Here is a 21,378-nt window from a genome sequence, read left to right as displayed (position 1 = left end):
TGGTTTTTGTTTTCATAGTATAGTATTACATTCTTGGCTTCCAGTTTCATTGAATGTTTATCATGTATTCATTTATATCGCCAAAATGACGTCTTGTCTCGCGCCTCTCGGTAGCCGTAGATACAGCCAGGCGCATGCGCCCTTTCATTTCTTTGACAGCAGCAATGGCGTCCTCCATTGCAGTGTGCAGGTTACATATGAGGGGAAGGGGCAGCCTGGCGACGTGCCTACAGAGGGTCGACACGTTTCTTCTCAGAAGTATTGGAACAAACGTTGCTGCTGCGCAAACTGAAGCACCGCGGAAAGACGAAGCTGGTCAGTATATGAAGATGTCAAACAAACCTCTGATACATCGCTGATCCACACTTCATTCATAAATCTTCATGTTTCGGGAAACCTTGGATATCCAAAGTTAAGGAGCTTATTTAATAGAAAATGAAAGTTTGAAGACATCACCAGTGGCTCGGTAAAATTCGGCTTTCTGTTTATCCACTAATGAGTACTACTTCAATGTGTCTCCAAGTGACTCTGCTGTTGTTTCAGAGAAGATTCAATTCGAGTAGATGTTGCTTTGTGGATATGTATGCCGAGCAGTTCATGAGACTTGCTCTGACACATATAGAACGTGTGTGTGTGACCTGTGGCATGCATGCATTTTGCTTGTTAACATTGCCACATATGTTTTTTATTAAGAGTTTCTATGAAGTTCTGATAGCCCCACTCTTTGGGGCCTGTAAGAAATGCTGCAAAGTTTTGTCTGACCACAACAGTATACTGACCACCAGGGCTGTTTCTAGCTCTTTGGGGGCCCTATGCAGACTCTTGTTTTTCAAGCACTCGTGAATACACACCTGCATCATATTCTATATATACAACTTTTTATATAAAACATATTTCAATTTAAGGAACTTAGCTGTATTGTTAATATCAAAATCAAAACAAACATGCAAATTATAAATAATGAACCAATAAAATGACTTTAAAACACACACACAATGTTTTGGATAAATTATAAATTTATGAACAAGAATAAACATAAAACTGTGCATAAAATAGCCTATCTGTCTAAACGTTGTCTTTGATCTAGTCATCTCACTGTCAGATTGTCAGACTTGACCGACTCAGCCATCAGTACATCAATATGTGAGAATCTGATGATGACTTTGAAATAGGTTTTCTTGTAACGCAACGAGCTCTTGGAATAAAAACTGCGTTTTGATCTATACATACCTTTTTATTTTAGTCATTGTGAGCTCAAATAATGCATGTGTTTTGGATTAACACATGAGGACACTTGATTACTGAAAGTGTCAATTTATATTTGAGGAAAAAAAAAAAAACTTGGACCCCCTAGCGGTCACGGGGGCCCTACGCACATGCATAGTCTGCATATAGCAAGAAACAGCCTTGCTGACCACACAGAAATAAACAGTTGCAATAAATAAATGTTTTCCCTCCAAGCAAAACTGAAAGTGAATATTGCATTTGTTGAATGTTTTGCATTTTTTTACTCTCAGATGAAAAGGATGGACGGAAGTCTTTGTATGCTGTCCAGGCGGAGAGACAAGAACAGGCGGAGAGATCTGTTCTCATCAGCTGCCCCTCCAGAACCAGTGAGAAAAAGATTCTCAAGTATTTATCAAGACATGGAGATATCAAGAAGTACTTCTCTTATGAAAGCTATGTAAGTGCGAGACTCCTCACCACAGATACATAAGTGTTGTTCATCAATGTGTGCTCGTGTGTGCATCTTCAGTGTCATGCTAGGATTCAATTGGATGCTTAAGTTGTGTGTATTGGTGTTATTCTCCAGGGCACGTATGCAGTAGTGGAGTTTGCTAAACGGGAAAGCGTTGCTTCAATTCTTGAAGGCGCTGCGATCCCCAGCGCCAGCCATGAATCCATGGTGCCTTTTAAATCCAGACTGCTGTCACTCAGAAACCTCGGCCCAGCGGACTCATCAAACCAGCAGTCGAGCCAACAAAGCCAACCACAAACCACCATTCCCATCAACGAGCTCATAGAGAGGCTGTCCAGAGAGGAGAGCGTAAGTGGTTGGCTGTTTCAAAGACAGATCTGTGTGAATCCATTTAGATACATCTCTGAAAGAAATTACGTGTATGCCTAAAGGATTGTGTTGACCACGGCCCGTCTATTCATCCCCCCTCAGATAGCCCAACAGATAACCTCCCTGACAGAAGCCTACCAGCTTACAGAGGAGAACAGCCGACTGCGGTTCCTCGTCTGCTCTCTGCTCCAGGACATTGCCACTGCTTATTTCCCAGAATGCACCATCAGGCCATTTGGATCATCAGTGAACGGCTTTGGGAAGCTGGGCTGTGACTTGGATATGATTCTGGACCTGGACGGCATCAGTGGAAGGAATATAAAGATGGTAATGATGGATGTTGGGATGTTTAGTTGGTGTCTTAAACTAGACTTGGTTAAGTATTAAAAAACTAAAGCTGATGACTACATATGTATAGACAAACATAACATTTTAGTTGCCATACATAAAATCTTTAAAGTTGCAAAGGAACAATACATCTGCCAGCAAAATAATATACACATTTTGTATTATACTGAGCTGTGTAAAAAGAAGCACCGCTCTCCACTTGCAGTTGCCATGTGAAACCACTACGAGCTGATGTGGCCACGGCTACATTGCAATTCATAAGGGCTCAGTTCCACAGAGCAAAACTGAGGACAACTGTGAAAAAATGACATGCATAATAAACTTAATTTACACAGCAGCTTTCAAAACAAAGTTACAAGAGGATTAGAAATTTTTAATTTTAAGTTCTTTTCAGAAGTATGGAGAATGAAATGGAATAAAATACAGCAATTAAATGAGAAAAAGGTGAAATAAACAAATAAAACAGATAATACACATTACAACTGGAAAACTAAAATATTACTGGTTAGGTTACTGATTCTGCAAGACTAGAAAAATGTTTTTAAAAATACTACAGACACACTGGGCTGCTGTGCTATGAAGATGGTTTTCACATTCAAGCAGTAAAGCAAACAATTTGCCCACTGTTCCCTGAAGCACTTGTTTAAACTAATCTAGAAGATCTATAGTATGTCTTAAAAGCATCAAAATTAATTGTGATATGGATATAATGAGGATTTAATGATTAATATGCTGTAAGAACTGAAATCAGATCATTTGCAGAACTGCAAAAATAGGCTACAGATCCTGATGATCAAACCACAACCCTGTTTTCTCACATGATAGAAGATATATTTATTCATTTGAAAAATCTCATCATGGATAAATCTGCAGAAATAAACATATTAGCCTGAATAAAATGCAGGAGATTGCCAGGAATGGTGATTACTTTGTACCTGAATCATTAAAATTAGTTTTTATTTTTGTAAAGCAGAGTGGTCTGTCATCTCATTCATGTGAGCATTTGTACTGTCTTTAACTATTCTTAATTACCAAATTTGAGCTGTTAATGCAGTACAAATTCCTGCTGATGTGTCACACAACATCATTGAATATCATTAAACTAGAGCTGCAACAATTTGTCAAATAATCGATTAGTTGCCAACTATTAAATTAATCTGCAACTATTTTAAATATTTATATTTAAATTTGTCCAAATTCTCAGATTTCTGCTTCTCAAATGTGAATATTTTCTGGTTTCTGTATTATATTTTCAGTGGTTTCCTCTGTGATAATAAATGGAATATCTTTTGGCTGTGGACAAAAAAAGACATTTGAGGACGTTGGGGAAACAGTGATCAACATTTTTCACTGTTTTCTGACATTTTATAAACCAATCGATTAATTGATAATAAAAATAATCGTTAGTTGCAGCCCTACATTAAACCCTCATTTTGTCTTTCTTCAAAGCTGACAGCACTATCTCTCTGTGCAGCCAAAAGCAGGTCTGTCGCTGGAGTATCAGATGAAGCGGGCCAACTCAGAGCGGGCTGTCACCCAGAGCATCCTGTCTGTCATCGGGACATGTGTGGACCAGTTTGGTCCCGGATGTGTTGGGGTGCAGAAGATTCTCAATGCTCGATGCCCCCTGGTCCGTTTCGCCCACCAACCCTCTGGTTTTCAGTGTGACCTCACAGCCAACAACAGGTATTCATCCTGCGCACACAGACCATGAAACCAAGGCCTTATTTGTCATGGCTCTGGTGGATCATTAGAGCAGGGGTCAGTTTCGTACAGTAGAGGGGTCATGTCTCGAAATGTCAAATTCAGTCTGTCATAGCCCTCTTACTTCACAGAAACTGCTAGTTCTATATGATCCTGGATATTGTTTTGGCCACACTAGCGTTGCAAAACCCCCCCCCCGAACAGAAACCATGCTTTGGCAGGAAGTGTTGCGACAGTTCAGTTGCATCCTTTCCACCGTGAAACTGAGTCAAAGGGCTTGTTTGTGTTTCACTTCTTCCCTTTCAACCTAAAAAGATATTGATGCCGACATATGTATGCATACACAAACACTTTCACACCTGCTAACGTACAGAAAACCACTCTGCAGTTTCTAAGGAAATGGCCTTGAACCACAAGGTGTGGGTGGAAGTGAGGGGGACTTTTCTTCTTTTCAAATCGTGATCTGAAATCTTTGAAGCGCAGCGTTTTCCTGTCCATGATGTGTGTGTGTGACAGCAAATGGCAGCTGGGTGTGACTGAGTCAGTCACTGCCGAGCTGAATGCTGCTCTCTAGTGGTGGTTTAGTTGTGATTTTGGTGTCACTGAGCCTTGACATACAGCATAATACAGTATTTGATTTAATGAAGGTAATCAGGTGTGAAGTTATATACATTACATACATTTTTACAGGTTTCGAATTTTCAGTCAGTCAGCAGAGAATTTGTGCTCACATTTTATACTCACAGCTCTTTTTTTCTAATCAGATCTGTAGGAAGGTGTTAAATACAAACTGCAGACATTTTAGAACAGGCCTACACTGGACAGGTACAGAAATTAGGGCTGCAACTCATGATATTATAATTTTCTCAATTAATCAATTCATTGTTTATGTCAGAAAATGGCAAAAAATGTCAATCACTGTTTCCCAGAGCCCAAGGTGACATACGTCTTCAAATGTCTTGTTTTGTCCACAACCCAAAAATATTCAGTTTACTGACACAGAAGTCTAGATAATCCAGAAAATATTCACATTTGAGAAGCTGGAATCAGAGAATTTGGAAAAATAATTTAATAGTTGGCAATTAATCAGTTAATGGTCTCATCATTGCAGCTCTAATAGAAATATTTTACCAAAGCAAGCAGTGGCGTAGTGAGGTCGTCTGGGCGGCATTGATCAACACCACTGGATGAATTAGGAATTTTAAGTACATTTACTCAAGAGCTGTACTTGTGTACAAATTTGAGGCTACTTTCTACTGCGACTCTGCTACAGTTCAGAGGAAAATATCGTACTTTTAGCCCCACTATGTTTATCTGACAGCTTTAGTCTCAGCTTAAGATACACATACAATACGTATGATGAGCTCTTAAAATAATGCAATGTTATGACTACTCAACAGTAGCTTATGTAAAATATTTTAAAACACTTTCACTTGAACCTACTATGACAGTAAAAGGCTGCTTGCATATTTATGCATCAGTGATAAAAATCCAATAATATAATATATAATACTTACAGAGGTTATTTTTCTGCATTATTCATCCTTGATTCATTCTGTCTTCCTGTATGTTCTCCACAGGGTGGCCATCAAGAGCACAGAGCTGCTCTACCTGTACGGTGAACTGGACCCACGTGTGCGTTCCCTCGTGTTCACCGTGCGCTGCTGGGCCCGAGCTCATGGCATCACCAGCAGCATCCCCGGGGCCTGGATCACCAACTTCTCCCTCACCGTCATGGTACTGTTCTTCCTGCAGAGGAGGAGCCCTCCAATAATCCCCACCCTGGACCACCTCCGAGACCTTGCAGGTACCACTCTACACCAGATTTCACTCAGGAGATGTCTTCTAGTGTTTTTTATTTTTATTATTGATTAATCTGACAGGAATTGTCTTGAATAATTGATCAATTATTTGGTCAAAAAATGAAATGTTGATGTTTTCCAACAGCCCAAAACACAAAAAAACCCTGTTTACTATCACATAAGACAGAGAAAAGTAGCCAATCTTCTTATGATGAGGATTTCTGGTGAGATGATTCTCAGGTTTTTTGGCTTGTCAACCCTTAAAAGCAAAGCTATGTTCACTTTCAACCCCTTGTCACCAGTAGCATGTGTCTACCAGGTGTGACCAATTCAACAACAGTAGGATTTTTTTTTCTTTTTTTTGTATTTGAATAAATTATAGAGGTAGAATTATTCTACACTCTAATTTAAAAGAAAAAAAAAGAGATTAGAGGAAGATCTGAAAACACACAGTAAGCATAATATCCTGTTGAGCATCTCACGAGCCCTCAGATCACTTGTTGGGGTCCCGACTCCGGGTTGGAAACTCCTATTCTAGAGTATCTGTACTTTAACACCAGCAGGACGTGCTCAGTGTTTCTTTGATGTAGGGCTGGACGACATGGCCCGAAAAATAAATGTAGAATTTTTGCAAGCACAAGATCAGTTCACAATTTTAATAGATTCTTTCTCTTGCAAAATGCAGAAATGAAACCTCATTTTTAAGACGTCATGTGGACCACCTGCAAGGCGGTTATCATTATACATTAGTTACAGGCTATTCCACACAGTTATGGACTGTTAGTTCTCGATGAGTCAAATAAATAGGGCATGGCCATCAACTTTGATATTTAGTTTCAGCACAGACAGAACAGAAAAGAAAAGTCTTACTCATTCAACAGCTGCTGCTTTGTGTCTCTTGACAAAAGATCAACCTGATATCTGCTGACCACTAGCTGGCATTAGTTTCTGGCAGGTAGAGACAGACTGAACAAAGTAGAATTTGCATACTGTTAAGTCAATTCCCAGCACTTTAACTTTCATAACCGGAGATGATACCTAGTTAACAAACAAGAACCGAGAGCACAGACCAGAGTGCAGATTCATTTTCACTCTTGTAGATGCAACTGTTAAATTCAACACAAGATAGCCAGCTCCATCCACCTGCAGTCCTGTAAACTGCTGCAGGTGCTTATGTAGTGTAACTCTTCACTTCACAGTTTATGGGACTGTCGTTACCTTATCCTCTCACATTGTCATAACTTGATTTTCACCATTTAGACATTTTAAACATTGTCCAAACATAAAAATTGAAATTGATGGAATTACAGTCCTATTTTGGTATGTCAAAAATATAAATGTATCCAGGTGGGACCCAGCAACCTAAAGTAGCAAGCATGTCCTTCATCCATAACCTCAGAGTGTCTGCAGTTGTTTTATTTAATTTTTGTACAATCCCAGTGACTTACAAACTTACAGGCATATGTTACTTTCCTGTTACCATGTGTATACGTGTAATGAATGTGGAACCCAGTGTCCTGTGATAATGTAAGCACCAACACACCAGTCTGCCTGCGAGTCCACCGCACCCACTCCATCTCTCTCTTTCTCCCTCTCGCTGTCACCTTGGCTGCCTGATAATTGCCTTCCAAAAGCAATCTACCCCCCTCCTCTTCTTCCTCTTCCTCCTCCTCGGCTCCGTTTAGCGCAGACTCTATCACACAGAGTGCTTACAGGACAATAAAAGGCCCATCACTCTGGGAAGGTCGATGACCCCACCTCCCCTAGACACACGCACGAGCATACAGGCAGCTATTTAAACAGTGGCATAGCACACAGACACACACGCACACACGTACACACACGCACCAGCCTTATCATGTTGAAGGAGACTGGTAACAAGGGCATTGCTGGAGAAGTAAACCAGCCCAACAAGGACATGACCCATGCTGTCTTCTTTCTCTTTCTTTGACCAACATGATACACACACACACACAGACAGGCACCGCTTCTCCTTCCTTTTGTGTCTCTCTGTTTCCACTGTCTTCTGTATGGCCGTCATAGACTTGTAAAGTCAGTCATTTACCTTGTATCCCCGCTCTCGTCCCACAAGGTCCCGCAGACAAGAGCGTGATTGAGGGGAACGACTGCACGTTTGTCAGCGACTTCAGCAAGATCCAGCTCCAGAGCAACACAGAAACACTAGGTGAGCACAAGAGCGTGGAATCAGGGCTGTAGGGCTGCAATTCACTTTGATAGGTATCGATGTTTCCGTTAGCGGCCCTCCATGCTTACGTGACTTTTCTCTCTTTGTCTCAGAGCAACTGCTGTGTGAATTCTTTGACTTCTACGCCACTTTTGCATTCACTAAGATGTCCATAAATATCAGAAAGGTATGTATGATTATTCTTATCTACAATTTCCAATGTAACCAAAGAATTTGCCCAAATGGTGACAGTTTACATAGTTGAGCATTTAGCATGTATCAAGTTGAAATTAATTCACACATTTGCCCATTATAGACATTCACCTTGTAATGTTAATGTAATGATAGTTCTACATGTTGGTCTTGGTCTGAATAAGGACAGAGTCACTTTTATGTAAAATTGCTTACTAGTTGGTACCTGTCAACATTTCCGTAAAACCAAGCGCAAGTCTGAATTAAATGTTGTCAGATTAAGGAACATTAATGTAAAAGACACCTGTCTGAATGACACAAAACATAACTTTAACACTCTTTTAACAGATTGATGAAGGTAGCGGTGTTGCATATTCCATGTCTGGAAAGGGCTACAGTCTGTAGTGTCTTCCTCATGGATATTGCAACCAGGCATCCTCACAAATAAAGATATGAATATATTAGCTCATTGCATATAGGCCTGTATCTGTGTCTTTGTATATCTATGCAAATAACAAAAAAGTTAAATCAATCAAGTCAATACAGAAATGCTAGAGATATGTTTGTGATAATACAGAAATTGTACTGACAAGTTTATTTTTCAACTGTAAAACATCCCACTGAGTAAATATCTTGCACATACGTTTTTAAAATTAAAGGAATCCTTATCAAAAAATGTTTGTGCATGATACATGTTTTTGTTGAAAAAAAAATTGCGCCATATATCATTATCAGATTTTTGTTGCTCTCAAATACCAATATTGGTATTGGTCACAAAAATCTAGTAGCAGTCAGGCTTTACTCACAAAATGGTCTATCCAACCCTTAGACTATCCTGCTGCTTGGGTGGCTCATAACTGTTGCATCAGTGAAAAACCAGAACATAAAGGCGTTCAGCACTTGCAGAGAGCCAGTTCAGCCCTCTTTCAACTTCCCTCCCAGTCCCAGAGCTGAGCTCCAACAGAGAGAGCAACAGAGAATCTGTTGGTAATAAAGGCAGTTTGGTTGGATGGCGTCTTCCCACACACACAGATGACAGCTGTCCTTGTCATGTGTGATTGATGTCGGCCCCACGGGGCCCGGCGCCCTTGAGCTGAGATCCCAATTAGGAGCTCCATCATGCTAAGTGTAAACAAAGACATATTTATTCTATTTGCCTGTGCAATACTTTTCATACACTGATGGTATGACTTACTGTTTTAATGAATACATTGGAGAGGAAACATCAAGCCAAAGGCGGGAAACTCTTTCCAAGTCATACTTTATCTGAAAAATGAACATCAGTGGAGCATTCAGAACTAATTTTCCCTCTCAAGCTGGACAGGATAGTTAATTAACCTCACTCTTATAATTTGTAACATTGAATAACATCGTGTTCATCACCTATTTTTTCTTCTCCTAGAAATGTAGTTGATAAAGTTGTTTTTTATGCTTTGGTGGCACATTCTATGAGATGCAGGAACTTTGCTAGTGCTTTGAGTTTAATGAATTGATGCTGTTGGTAAAGAGAGACCCTGCGGTCTAATATATGAGACTAATATCAAGTTTGACACAGCAGAGGAAGCCTGCAGGTAGACGGTGGCCGTGACCCAAACCTATAGGCTTTCACAAGTGGAGAAACAGCCATAAATCTGCTTTACTGTGCCACAATTCTCCGGTTTGCTCCATTCCTCTGACTGATGGCTTTATGTTGCCATCTTCTGTCCCTCCTGCCCCCCACAGCTCCATCCCTTTATCCCTCCAGCCCCTTTTCTATGCGGCTTTAGCAAAGGATATGTGCATGCAAAGTACCATGGAAGTGTCTTCACTTCTCTCTGACCTTCATATTGATGGTTCATGTGATGGCCAGGACTGCTAGATGGAGGTGCAGACCATATATGCATCCGTTCCTAACTCGTTCAGGGTGAATTGCAGGTTTTTATATCAGCCTGTCATTCCCATTTCTGAATTATTTTCCTTTTTCACACTTCAAGTCAAAATGTCTTCCAGAGCCATGTCCATGTCTCTGCTTCTCCTATCTGCTAGCCTGCAGAGAGGTGTTCCAGTCAGCCATAAGTGCCCCAGATACAGCAGCAAAGCGCTAAAAGCATGACCAACAAGATAGATGGACCATAGCGTACAGTACATGCAGGACTGCGCTTATGGCTGCTGCTGCTCACAAACATATTTTCATCTGCCAGCATTGTTCCCTTCCCTCTCTCCAGGGCAAAGAGCAGAATAAGCCAGAGGTGACCCCGCTGCATATCCAGAACCCCTTCGAAACCTCTCTGAACGTCAGCAAGAACGTCAACGCCACACAACTAGACCGCTTCGTGGCTTTGTGTCAGGAGAGCTCCTGGCTGCTCCAGCAGAGTGACACCGTCAGTCCTGCAGGTCGTCCCACACCTTGGGGACTGGCTACCCTCCTTCTGCCCTCCCAAATTGCAGGGATCAAAAGTCGCAAGAAAAGGAAAAGGGAGGCGGCCAGTGAGAGGATCAAGGGCTTGCTAGAATCCCTGAAGAATAAAAATCAGCAAAAGAGCTAAGGACTCTTGGAGATCTCAGAAACATCCTCCATTTATTATCGTTACTTTATCTCATGCACTGGTGGACACCCTTGGGTGATGTCTGATGTCTCACCAAGGAGATGAGGAGAGAGCAGGAGCAGCTTCTGCAGAGGATACATCTGCAGGACTGTCATTCCAAACACAGACACTGGAGGGTGCTACTGAGGCCTGTATGTGCATAAGTTTGGGACCTGGAATAAGGGAGTGATTGATGTATACATGACTGTACATCTACCTGCTCTGTTGTAATTAAAGGAAATACTGTGGAAACTGATGCAGGGCCTGCCAGATGATCATTAAGGAACATAAACTGTATATTCACTAGATTCATCTTTATTCAAAATCTGTGTACGTGGATGTTGTAACTTACAACATCATGTGTCTACACCTCAAACAAAAACACGATGGAAGTTTTTCTATTACATTAATGTTTCAATATGAATGGAATAATCAAGTGTTAACTATAAACTGAAAACACAGGGATCGCTTATTATGGAACCCCAAAACTGACTTAAGGCAGTTAATAGGTATCAGATGTATCAAAAATACAAAAAAAACCCACAACGGAATACTGTGAGTTAGTTAAAAAGGACTGTATAAAAAAAATATAAAACTTGATACATTTCCTTAGCATACAATCAGTTGATTTAAAAAATGAGCCTTTTATGTTTATTGTTTATTGTTTTTTTTTTCCTTCAGTAAGTTGATAAAGTTTATTAAGACTTGATGCCAAGGAGGGCAAGTATTCATCCACAGTTTGTGTGGATAAATACCTGTTAGCTGAGGCTAATGTTCTTCATAAAAGTACTCAAGAGTAAATAGAGTTAATACTGCATACTGCTGTAGCCTCACTGCATAACCTCCTACAGCATTACAACTGGCAAGCAAACACTAACAAAGTGAGCCTCTATGCTAATTAACTGTTCATAGACACTATACTTGTATTTCCATAACATCCTCCATTACCTGCAGCGTTAATTGTTGGAATATTTAATTGGAGTTTGTGATAACTGACTGTCTTTGGTTCAGTGTTCTGCATAAACATGAACATGAAACATGAAAAACTTCAACTCCAGGTACTCCTGGTATGATTAAATTATTTTCTTTGTAGGTCTTGATTTGTCATCCTTGACATTTTGTAGATGTGTGCTTTTAATGTCTCATAATGTTAAATAAACTAAAACTTATGATGATCAATAGCTGCATTAGAGTTAGCTAACTGGATAAGTTACTGTTGCAGGACTTTATACAGTGATGCTACAGTAGCATGCAGTATACTGTATAGTTAACACAACCTGTATTGACAGGCATTTCATACAAATGAATGATTGGAGTTGTGCTAAGAACAACAAAATAGGAAAGCTAAAGAGAAGAAAAATAAAATAAGATAGTGATACATCAAATTATTCTAAATTCATGTCTTCTCTCCTCCTGGTGTACCTCCCTCTTCCTCTCCTCTGCTCCTCCTGTCTCAGTACTTTTACAGCAGTTTACATCAGTGTTAACTGCTGAGTTGGCAGCAAAATTCCATTTACACCACAGCGATGGTGGTATAGTGGTGAGCATAGCTGCCTTCCAAGCAGTTGACCCGGGTTCGATTCCCGGCCATCGCAGTTCTCTTTTGTGTATCATTAGTTATACATTTGATTTTTCAGATGTGTGTGTGTTCATCCGTCTGGATAGAAAAACATGTTTTTCTCAGCCCATTCCAACTTTTTACAATAAAACTAACTGGTGTAGATAAGCTTTTACACCTGAGGTGCCTAACTCAGTGGTAGAGCATCATCATTCATTGCAGGATTGCTATATTAAATAGAGTTTGATTGTACAGGTGGACTACTACAGAAAAAATAAACAGTTTATCCTTTTTACTAACCAATTGGAGGTTAAATGAAAAGAACAGAGCTTCATATTTCTGTTTACATGCCATTTAAACTATTTAAGGAATAGTATTGTTAAATGATGTATTCAGTGATATTTTTGTTCATCTGATTACCTTTTACTGCCTTTGTCTCTATAATATTTATCACTTTTTAAAACAAATGATAGTAAAAAGAATACTGACGGCGTTTCCTCAGATGTTACATCTGGATTAAAGTTTTAACAGCGAATGATCTAACACAGTGACATAATGGTGCTAGCGTGTGTTTCTCAGATTTATATAGAAGTAGACGTCCCATCAACGTGGTCAACCAGCTCACTGGAGCCACAGTCAGCCAGTTTTGTGGTGAAGTCTGTTGAATGGATTGACCTCCCTGAAAATCCGCTGGTTGATCTGTCATGTTAAATATGTGAAAAGAAATACACCACTTTAACTCAGTTCATGTAAATTCAGCTTCCAGAGGATTCTTACATTCCCGGTGTCTACTAATCACATAGCTCAAAATGTGGGCCAAGCCGGAGTTGGTAAGAAGTCGACACACTGAAAAGGTCATTCACATCCTGATTTTGATTGAAGTTACATAACCTAAGTGTATGTATGTGTCTGTGAGTTAAAGGAAAGAGAGGAGACCAAAGGGTATGTGTGTTAAGAGTGCATCTGCAGGTTCACATCTTATGAATGTGCCTGAGTGTGTTAGTATGTGTGTGTTTCAAGCCCATGGGACAGTGTTTCAGGAGCAGGGAGTGTGCAGCCCACAGCTGTTTTTCCGCTCATTGCCGTGGGAGGTCAGGGGGGTGAAGGGATAGACTTTTAACTACCACCTACCACCCATACACCCTTTGCCACTAGGGCACGGCACAGATGGGGAGGAAAGGTTTAGAGGCAGAAGACTGCCTCATAACCCCCCTTGCCTTTGAACTTCACTCACTGTCCCTGCCTCCTCACTTTTAGCTTACATCTCTCTTTCAAATTCATCCCGGCCCTCTTTCTATCTCAGTCATCTCTTCCCTCTCTTCTCAGAGTGGCAGGGTTCTTTGAGGTTTTGCAGAGTTTGTTTATTTCCATGAGTGAGTTTCTGACTGATGGATCTGCTCTGGTGGAGCAACAGAGTGGTTATGAAATGTGGTGGTTAGAGAAGCACTGGGTGGGGAAATCAACACCTCAGGGGAATTTGATGAAATGGGACTGCTGGGTGTTTGGGGTTCATTTGAAAGAGCGAGATGTCAGCACTGTGAATCTTCTGATTTGTATTTGGTGGTTTGGAATGTGCAGTACTTTTTAATATATAGACCTCTCTGGGACGGCACTGCACCCCATTTATTGAAGCATTTATGGGGTAATTACAGGGATAGATAGAAACTGTGGCCACTTGCTAAAAGGTTGCCACAGGTCAGTGTCAAGGTTAATCACGTTTTTTGCTGCCCCATTCCAGCCACTGCAAAGTGTTTTATGTGACTGTCTCACAGTGATAGAGCACTTTAGTCTGCGAAGGGACCAAGGATGTGTTTGGCTAACCTGCCCAGCAGTGACCTTCCTCCGGGGTGTTTGCAGGCGGCACACTGTGGGCTCTGATTTATTAGGAAAACTGGCAAAAAGTCCAAGATGGATTGGCCCTCTCTCGGGAAGTCCAGAGGTTCAGCAGGGCGATGGCCAGAGTTTATGTTGCTGCCTTTTTCTTGGCTCCTAATGTGCCTTCAGAGCCTGAAAGAATGTAAAAAGGTGGCCTGAGGGTTCGAAAAACATGGGAGGGATTTGAGGAAACACGGCGAGGGGGGAAAGTAGGAAAAACAAGAAGGAATGAAAAAGATCTTGGCATGTGTTTGAGGTTGAATGCCCCTTAAAAGTTTTGAGTCTTGAGCAGCCAGTTGCTGTTAGCATGCAAGGAAAAGGATTTTGCTTCAGGAGAACATGGTGTTATGCTGTTTGATGTGGAGGCCTTATCAGTTGGCGCACTTTCAGAAGTTATTTTATCAAGCCATCTGATCACTACACTGCCACTCCTTCTACTTACCTCCACAGACTCCACAAAGACCTGTGAGCTGTGTGGAGAAAGTAATCTCCAAAGCACTTCCCTTTGCAGTTCCACAAATTGTCCCAGCAACATTGTGAGAGGTCTTTACGCTGGTTTCCGGGGTTGAGGGACAAGCGTTCTGGAGGCCCCTGGGGCATCCAGTCTCCATCTTACTCACAGGTTTCCCACTCATCAACACCACCATTGGTTTTGCTTCTCTCAGCTTCTCTAATAGGACGTGTTGAGAGGGAGCAGGGAATGCTGGAATGCCTTGCCGCACGCCGAGGCCCCTGAGGTTATCGCTGTGTGTATCTCCGGCTGCAGAGTTCCTACTGTGTATCTGCAGTGGTGTGTACTTGCTGAAAAATGTGGTTATTGAAAGCTACAATCAAGTGACCCAAGCCTGTATCTTTAACACTCCACGTCGCTCCATGAGGTAAACTGTTGGCGTCCAGCTATGTGTTGATGCTGTATGGGAATTCCTGGGACTTACTGTACCCACCAACAGTACCATTGTTTCAGTATAGGATGCATGGATGCTTAATTGGAGCCTGGCACAGAGTTTCTGGCAACGAAAGCCTCTGAGTGTCAGCAGCCATGGTGGTTTGCACATTCTTTTTCTCACTGCACAGTAGAGCGGTTACATCCATTCAGTGTTAGCCAGATCAGGCCCCTGTTGAGACAGTGACTGCATGCTGTGATGGAAGATGAACTGTCACATGGGCGCACCACACACGAGCACACATGGCCATTGTACCACAGTGATCAGGGCATGGGTGGGTATCCATGGAAACACACCCAGCTCATCCGCAGAGCTCCAACAGGCTCTCTTGGGTGCCTTTGCTCAGTGACGAGAGAATGCATGTGTGATGCCATATATTTACATGTGACACTCCCCAGAGCCCATGGTGCTGCAATTATACCACCACATGTACTTTGTTGTTTTATCAAAGCTGTTAGTGTGCTGGGAAGAGGAACTGACTTGATGTGAAGTATTTCAAGTTATAGGACTTTACATATTCCCAGATGATCAAAGATACTAAATTGGATGTTAATTTGTTTTAAGGTGAAATCAAAGGGGAATCACCAATACTGATATACATTAAGTTTAGTTTACTTGTCATAAGGAGTACTATCAGGTCTGTAAAAACAGTTGTATGTTTGAAAAATAACCTTGATGATGTCATCGGGGTTATCTTTTTTGGGATAGATACTTAAAATTCTAACAGGAAGCATGCATTATAAGCTGTGAGTGTTGGGTTTGAAAGAGGTGGACATTTAGGAGGCAGCAGAGGTGTAATGAAAGTTGCATTGTGGGAAGTGTAGGATCCAGTGTTTCGGAAGCTTGACCCATTCGGGTGAGTAAAAGTCAGGATATAACAGTGTCTGCTTCACAGATTTTGACGGATCTCTTGTAAGTCCCCTGACTTTATGGAAGTGTGTTACTAAATCTCTGGAATACACCTTTAACATTTATAGTATTTATGGAAATCCACCTTTTTTCCAAGACAAGGCCAGGCTAACACCAGTCAGCATCACAACTGGAATAAAACCCCACTGTTGTTTAAGTGAGATTTCAAGAATCATAATGGACAGAATCATCCTAACATTGTCTATACTCACTTAGGGCCAGGTTATACTAAAAAAAACTAGTTCATATGACGTGTTGTCCGACCACGTCAGAAAGCAAAAGTGATTAAATTGTTCCGAAAGGCCACACTCAGAGACAGGGTGAAAATCTGACCGTCATAGAGAGGGACAAGACGTGATAATAGAATAATGGCGCACATTTTCAGAAGGTCTCCCCTAGAAGGCATGCATAGTGTTGCACTTGGTTGTACACATGAAAAATGACAGAAATAGTTGTATAATGAAATGGATTGAAAAAAGCAAGCTAGAGAGAGACGTTCTTGGTCTAGCTTTGTCTCTTAATGTTGATTTTGGAAAGTTAGCGAAATTGTTGGCTGCATCCCCACCCGAATTCTGGGGAGGGGTTTCTGAAGCAGTTCAGTCATCAGATAAGCAGTTCTGGTGGAGTACACTGTCACCTTTATCCTGTGCAGGGTCATATGGGGCTAAAGCTGATCCAAGCTCACGCCAGGCAGAAAAAATAATTTTTCTTGAATGTTCACTTTGATCTCACAACATTAGGACATTTTTCTCAAAATTAAACGTTCATTCTTGAAATCCCTTGAGCTGGTGTTGCAAGCCTATATCAGGACTCAGTAATAGTGGCTCTATGAAGGTAGCTCTTCGAAATTTGTATTTGATTTGAACTAATTTGGTTAATTTCTGGCACATAATTCTACGGTACATTCATTTCCAAACATTTGGAAGCAAAATTATGAAAAAGGGACCTTTAAATGTGAGGTAAACCTCAGTCAGCCCGACAAATCAGCAAAGCCCAGTGTGTAGATTAGAAACCTTGAACATGAGCATCAGGCCTGTGTTCAGAATGTTTGGCCATCTGCGGGCGGCCCCTAAAGGAGGGTATAGACAAGGCAATTCCAAGGATAGTAGAAGTGGAGGGGGTTGAGGAGACAGTGTTGGGGCTGTGGAGATAATAATGTTGGCCCTGTGCTGGGGGGGTGATCACTAACATCCCCCTCTCTCCCCTCATCCCCATGAGCCAGATTTCTCCTCCCTTTCCTATAAGAGCTTAATCTACAGTCTGCACTGCAGCCAGCAAGGGCCTTATCAGCTGTTTGAGAGCCTGCATGTCAGCCCCGGCCTTGGCTCCCATCACTGGATAGACCTGGCTGAGTAGATACACACTCATATGGACTTGCATATGCACAGTCGCAGGGCTAGTTCAAGTTCACACTCAGCTCGGAAACAACCACAGCATATATAGTTGTTGTAGTACATACATTATCTTTCAAAATCTTTCAAAAACATATATAATATTTTTCAGAGATTCCTGATTTTAATGTTGTAGAATAAAAAGTAGTACCAGCTATAGATTCCGGAATAATCAGCACTGTTTCCCAACATTTGGAGCCTGAAGAGGTAAAACTCCACAACATTTCACTAGAAAAAACTTGTTGATAATTTTAAGTAGCAGTGATGTTTGTTCTTCCTCTCTCCTGTCTTGTTCATCATCTTGTGACCGCTTAGATTTATCTTTAACCCCTTAAGGGGTTCCATCCTCCAGGTTTGTCTTGATAATTCATTTATAGTCACCAATAAGCCATTGTAATTATTTGATATATGATTTTTTGGCGATCTTGCTCCCACACAAGCAATGCTACAATATAAATTTAATTTGACAACTCATCTTAGCATCTTATGTCTCCATAAATTGTCTGGAGCAGTCCCTGATTTTATATCCCAGACATAGAAATTTAACATCTCTCTGATTGCCAGTTTTAGGAAGTAAAGAGGTGCAAGTTCACAAACATTGAACAGTGTTGGAGCACAAAAATAATACATGTGCATATGTTAAAATGGGTACCATACTGCCTCTTCTCTGTTTAGGTTCATTTGGCTCCCATTCATTCAGACGTAATGGCATTCATTCCAGGAAATCATAAAGATACAATTCAGAGGCTCTGTTTTTATAATCAGAAACTAGGGGCTCCTCGTTTTTTTCTATTATTTTTCCAATCAAAGCCGCAGTATTTCATTCCCCCTCAGTGTAAAAGATTGTTTTCCCTCAGTGCTATTGCTCATGCAATATAGACTCCGACCTCCACGCGTTTTACTTCTATGGAAAACATTTTCCCCCTTCTACTCCTCCATGCACAATTAATTTCAGATGTCACTTGTAGGTGGTTGGTGAATTCCTGAAATACTGGAGTGCTTTTTTTTCTCCTCCTCACTGTATTCCAGTAAGTACAAATTGGAGATCTGCGCATAAGAAAGAGCGACGGAAATGAAATCAGACAGACTGAAAACAAGCTGTGCGCTGCCGGTGCCCTACAGAGAGGGACTTGTTCAGGCTCACTATCCAACTGCTGGTTGGAGCTGGACCTTAAGAGATGTTAGAGGAAAAGTAACATTTGGCATTATTTTGATTGCATCCACAGTCACAAAGAAAAAGCAGAAGGGAAAAGCTGAAGTTGAGAAAAAAGGGTTTGAAGTTTACAGGCTGACAGAAAACAGATGGATAAGATGACTTCATTTGTTTAGGCTACAACAAAATATTACTGCATTTTTGGAAAGACTTTGGAATATAGGAGTTATATTCCAGAGTTTAACCACTCCACATTGTGAATATCACTCAAGTAAAATAGCTGAGATTCTGCTAAGCTAGGCTAGTTACCTATTTAGCAGACTAGTTTAGCATGTTTTTGTTACCCATTACTGGATTCATCTAATGCCTTATTTATGTGGGATAAAATAGTAAATGACCAAGATTGCAGTTTTTCAAAATTCTGTATTTTAATTACAGGATACAGCTTAGCTTTAGCAAGGCTAGCAGTAGCTATATCCAGCTAGCTTTAACTGGATTTGTTTCCCTTGCTTTACCTGTGTAGTTGACTGGTTTTTAGCTGTGTGTTGTTCTAACTTCACATTTAAGATGCTGATTTATTTGAAATGATACATTTCTATGGCATAGAAATGTGATATGGCAATATGTTAAGTGAGATTCTGTTCTTAACTAAATTTTGACAAAGTACTGCATTTTAGTTTTGTAAGGCAGTATGAATCACAGCTTTTTTTCAGGGTTCCTGGAAGGTGGAGATGCTTCAAGGGAAGGGTGGGAAAAGGAACTTAGCTTTGTGGGCTCAGCTCAGGTCAGGACAATATGGATGTGAAGGCGGAAGCTACAAAGGCAGCTCTGTGTTTCAGCGTGAGCTCTGAGTGGCTCTGCTGGCAGGCACACATAGATCAGCATTGTGTCTGTGGATAGTCGGATGGGACTCAGCATTCAGTCACACCCTCACAATGTCACATGAACTCATCCAGATGTTTATGCATCACAAAAATAGGGCAATAGTACTGTATCTCTGTGATCACAGTGTCACTACGAATGTCTGTTGTCACAGGGAACAAGGCCTACTACTCATTTTTATCTCTGCAGCTAAAATTGGGAGTGCACATCTTGTATCACCTCTTGCACTCTGACATGAAAAATCTACACTGAGAAGCTTGATAAATATAGGCCCTGAACTAACTATGGAGGTACCATACTTAGAATCAACCCAAATTCCTAAAACATCTGAAAATACCTTCCCGATCCTGCCTCTGCAAACATCACAACTCCTCGCCTCAAACGGCTCCTGATGCCTGCCATCGGCACAACAGGATTGAGGTTAGCTGTGCAGGAATGAGAGAAAGGGAACAAACATAAACTCATCCTCAGGAGAATTATCCTATTTTTGCGGCACATTTCTATTCATCTCTCCCTTTGCCTCCACCTCTGATTTCCTCAAGATCAGGGAGAATAGCGGAAAAGGCAGAGATGAAACACAGATTACCGCCTCTCTTCTCCACTCCCCCTCCTCCTCCTACCATCTCCCACCTTCCTTGTTGGCTCCAATTAAACTGGCCCTGGTTTCTCTTGCGTAATAAAACCCTAATAAAACCCCCTATCGGCTTCCTGTGCAGGTTCATAGTGTGGTTAATGAAGCTGCTATCAGCTCACAGAGCGGGACAAGGTCTTATTAGAGCCGATGGAATGTGGCGAGGCCCACTGGATCAGAGGCTCCCAGCTCATTAGAGAGCATCTGTTGCGGCCCACTGACATGGGAGACTGAGTGGCTGATTGGGTGATAGACTGGCTGGCTGACTAGCTGACCAGACTGATTGACCTGTACTTATAAATGTATCCACTTTCTCTCAATATGCATTGTTTTCTTTGATTTCTCTTGATCATTTCTAGCTGAGAATGGTCCAAAATAATCACCTAATCAGGTTGACTATATAAGTCCACAAGACTTATTTCCATCATTAAACCCCCTTGTGTAGTTTTTATGTGACTATAGCATCTTTAAAATAATTCTGATGGCAAAGGCTTTTGTTTGTAGAAAAACAGGATAAAGTGAAAATTGCTCCCAGCTCATTTTCTGTATCCTTTTGTCAGATCAGTGGAGCAGGGTGGGGCTGTTCATAATACCATTAGCAGACATTATTTAGCTCTTAGATATTACCTGCATTCATTGATTTTTAACCACTTGGAGACAGTGTAACAAGATGTAAGGTAAACACCTATTTACACACCCAGCAGACACAACAGTACTCATTTGGAGTTATGTTTCCAATATTCACTCCTTTTAGCTAAGCTTTAGTCTCCACCAACTCCTGAATAAAATATCTGGCTCTTCAACTGCTAAACGCTCCCTTATGTTTAAAAGTCACCAACTTTATCAGTCCACTGTTTGATGCTGGGCAGGTGGTGTAAAGTGGGTTTACCATAGTTTTTTCGCTAAAAACAGCTGGTGGAAACAAACTTGATGAGAGCGATGAGACAGAACCAAAACAGGCAACATGTGACTGTAAAACCAAAACAATAAGCTGAAAGACGCTAAAATGCTGAGTAGAGCTGAGGCGATAATTCTCTGTGGATTTGTCACTATGATTGACACCTTTTGCATTGGATACATTTTTAATATAGTGGAAACCCCTCATATTGATCACGGTTACAGTGATCAACTGCTTACATCGATCAAAAAGCTTGGGACAGAATCTTTCCCAT

The 21,378-nt window shown here is 41.1% G+C and overlaps 1 protein-coding gene and 1 non-coding gene across 2 annotated transcripts; both read left to right on the top strand.

The window, feature by feature from the left end:
• Window positions 1-125: 125 nt before the first annotated feature.
• On the top strand, window positions 126-11,119 carry LOC121887882 (mitochondrial poly(A) polymerase). The gene is made up of 9 exons (XM_042398983.1): window positions 126-315; window positions 1,518-1,684; window positions 1,814-2,047; window positions 2,171-2,395; window positions 3,891-4,102; window positions 5,701-5,927; window positions 8,015-8,107; window positions 8,221-8,294; window positions 10,504-11,119. The coding sequence occupies exons 1-9, from the start codon at window positions 135-137 to the stop codon at window positions 10,822-10,824; spliced, it is 1,734 nt and encodes a 577-aa protein (XP_042254917.1). The 5' UTR covers window positions 126-134; the 3' UTR covers window positions 10,825-11,119.
• A 1,267-nt stretch (window positions 11,120-12,386) lies between these two features.
• On the top strand, window positions 12,387-12,458 carry trnag-ucc. The gene has a single exon. It is a non-coding gene; the product is annotated as a tRNA-Gly (tRNA).
• The last annotated feature ends 8,920 nt before the right edge of the window (window positions 12,459-21,378 follow it).

This window comes from Thunnus maccoyii, chromosome 21 (genome assembly GCF_910596095.1).
Source record: "Thunnus maccoyii chromosome 21, fThuMac1.1, whole genome shotgun sequence".
Taxonomy (NCBI): domain Eukaryota; kingdom Metazoa; phylum Chordata; class Actinopteri; order Scombriformes; family Scombridae; genus Thunnus; species Thunnus maccoyii.
Note: the sequence above shows the minus strand (reverse complement) of the source record. Positions and strands in the feature narration are given on the sequence as shown.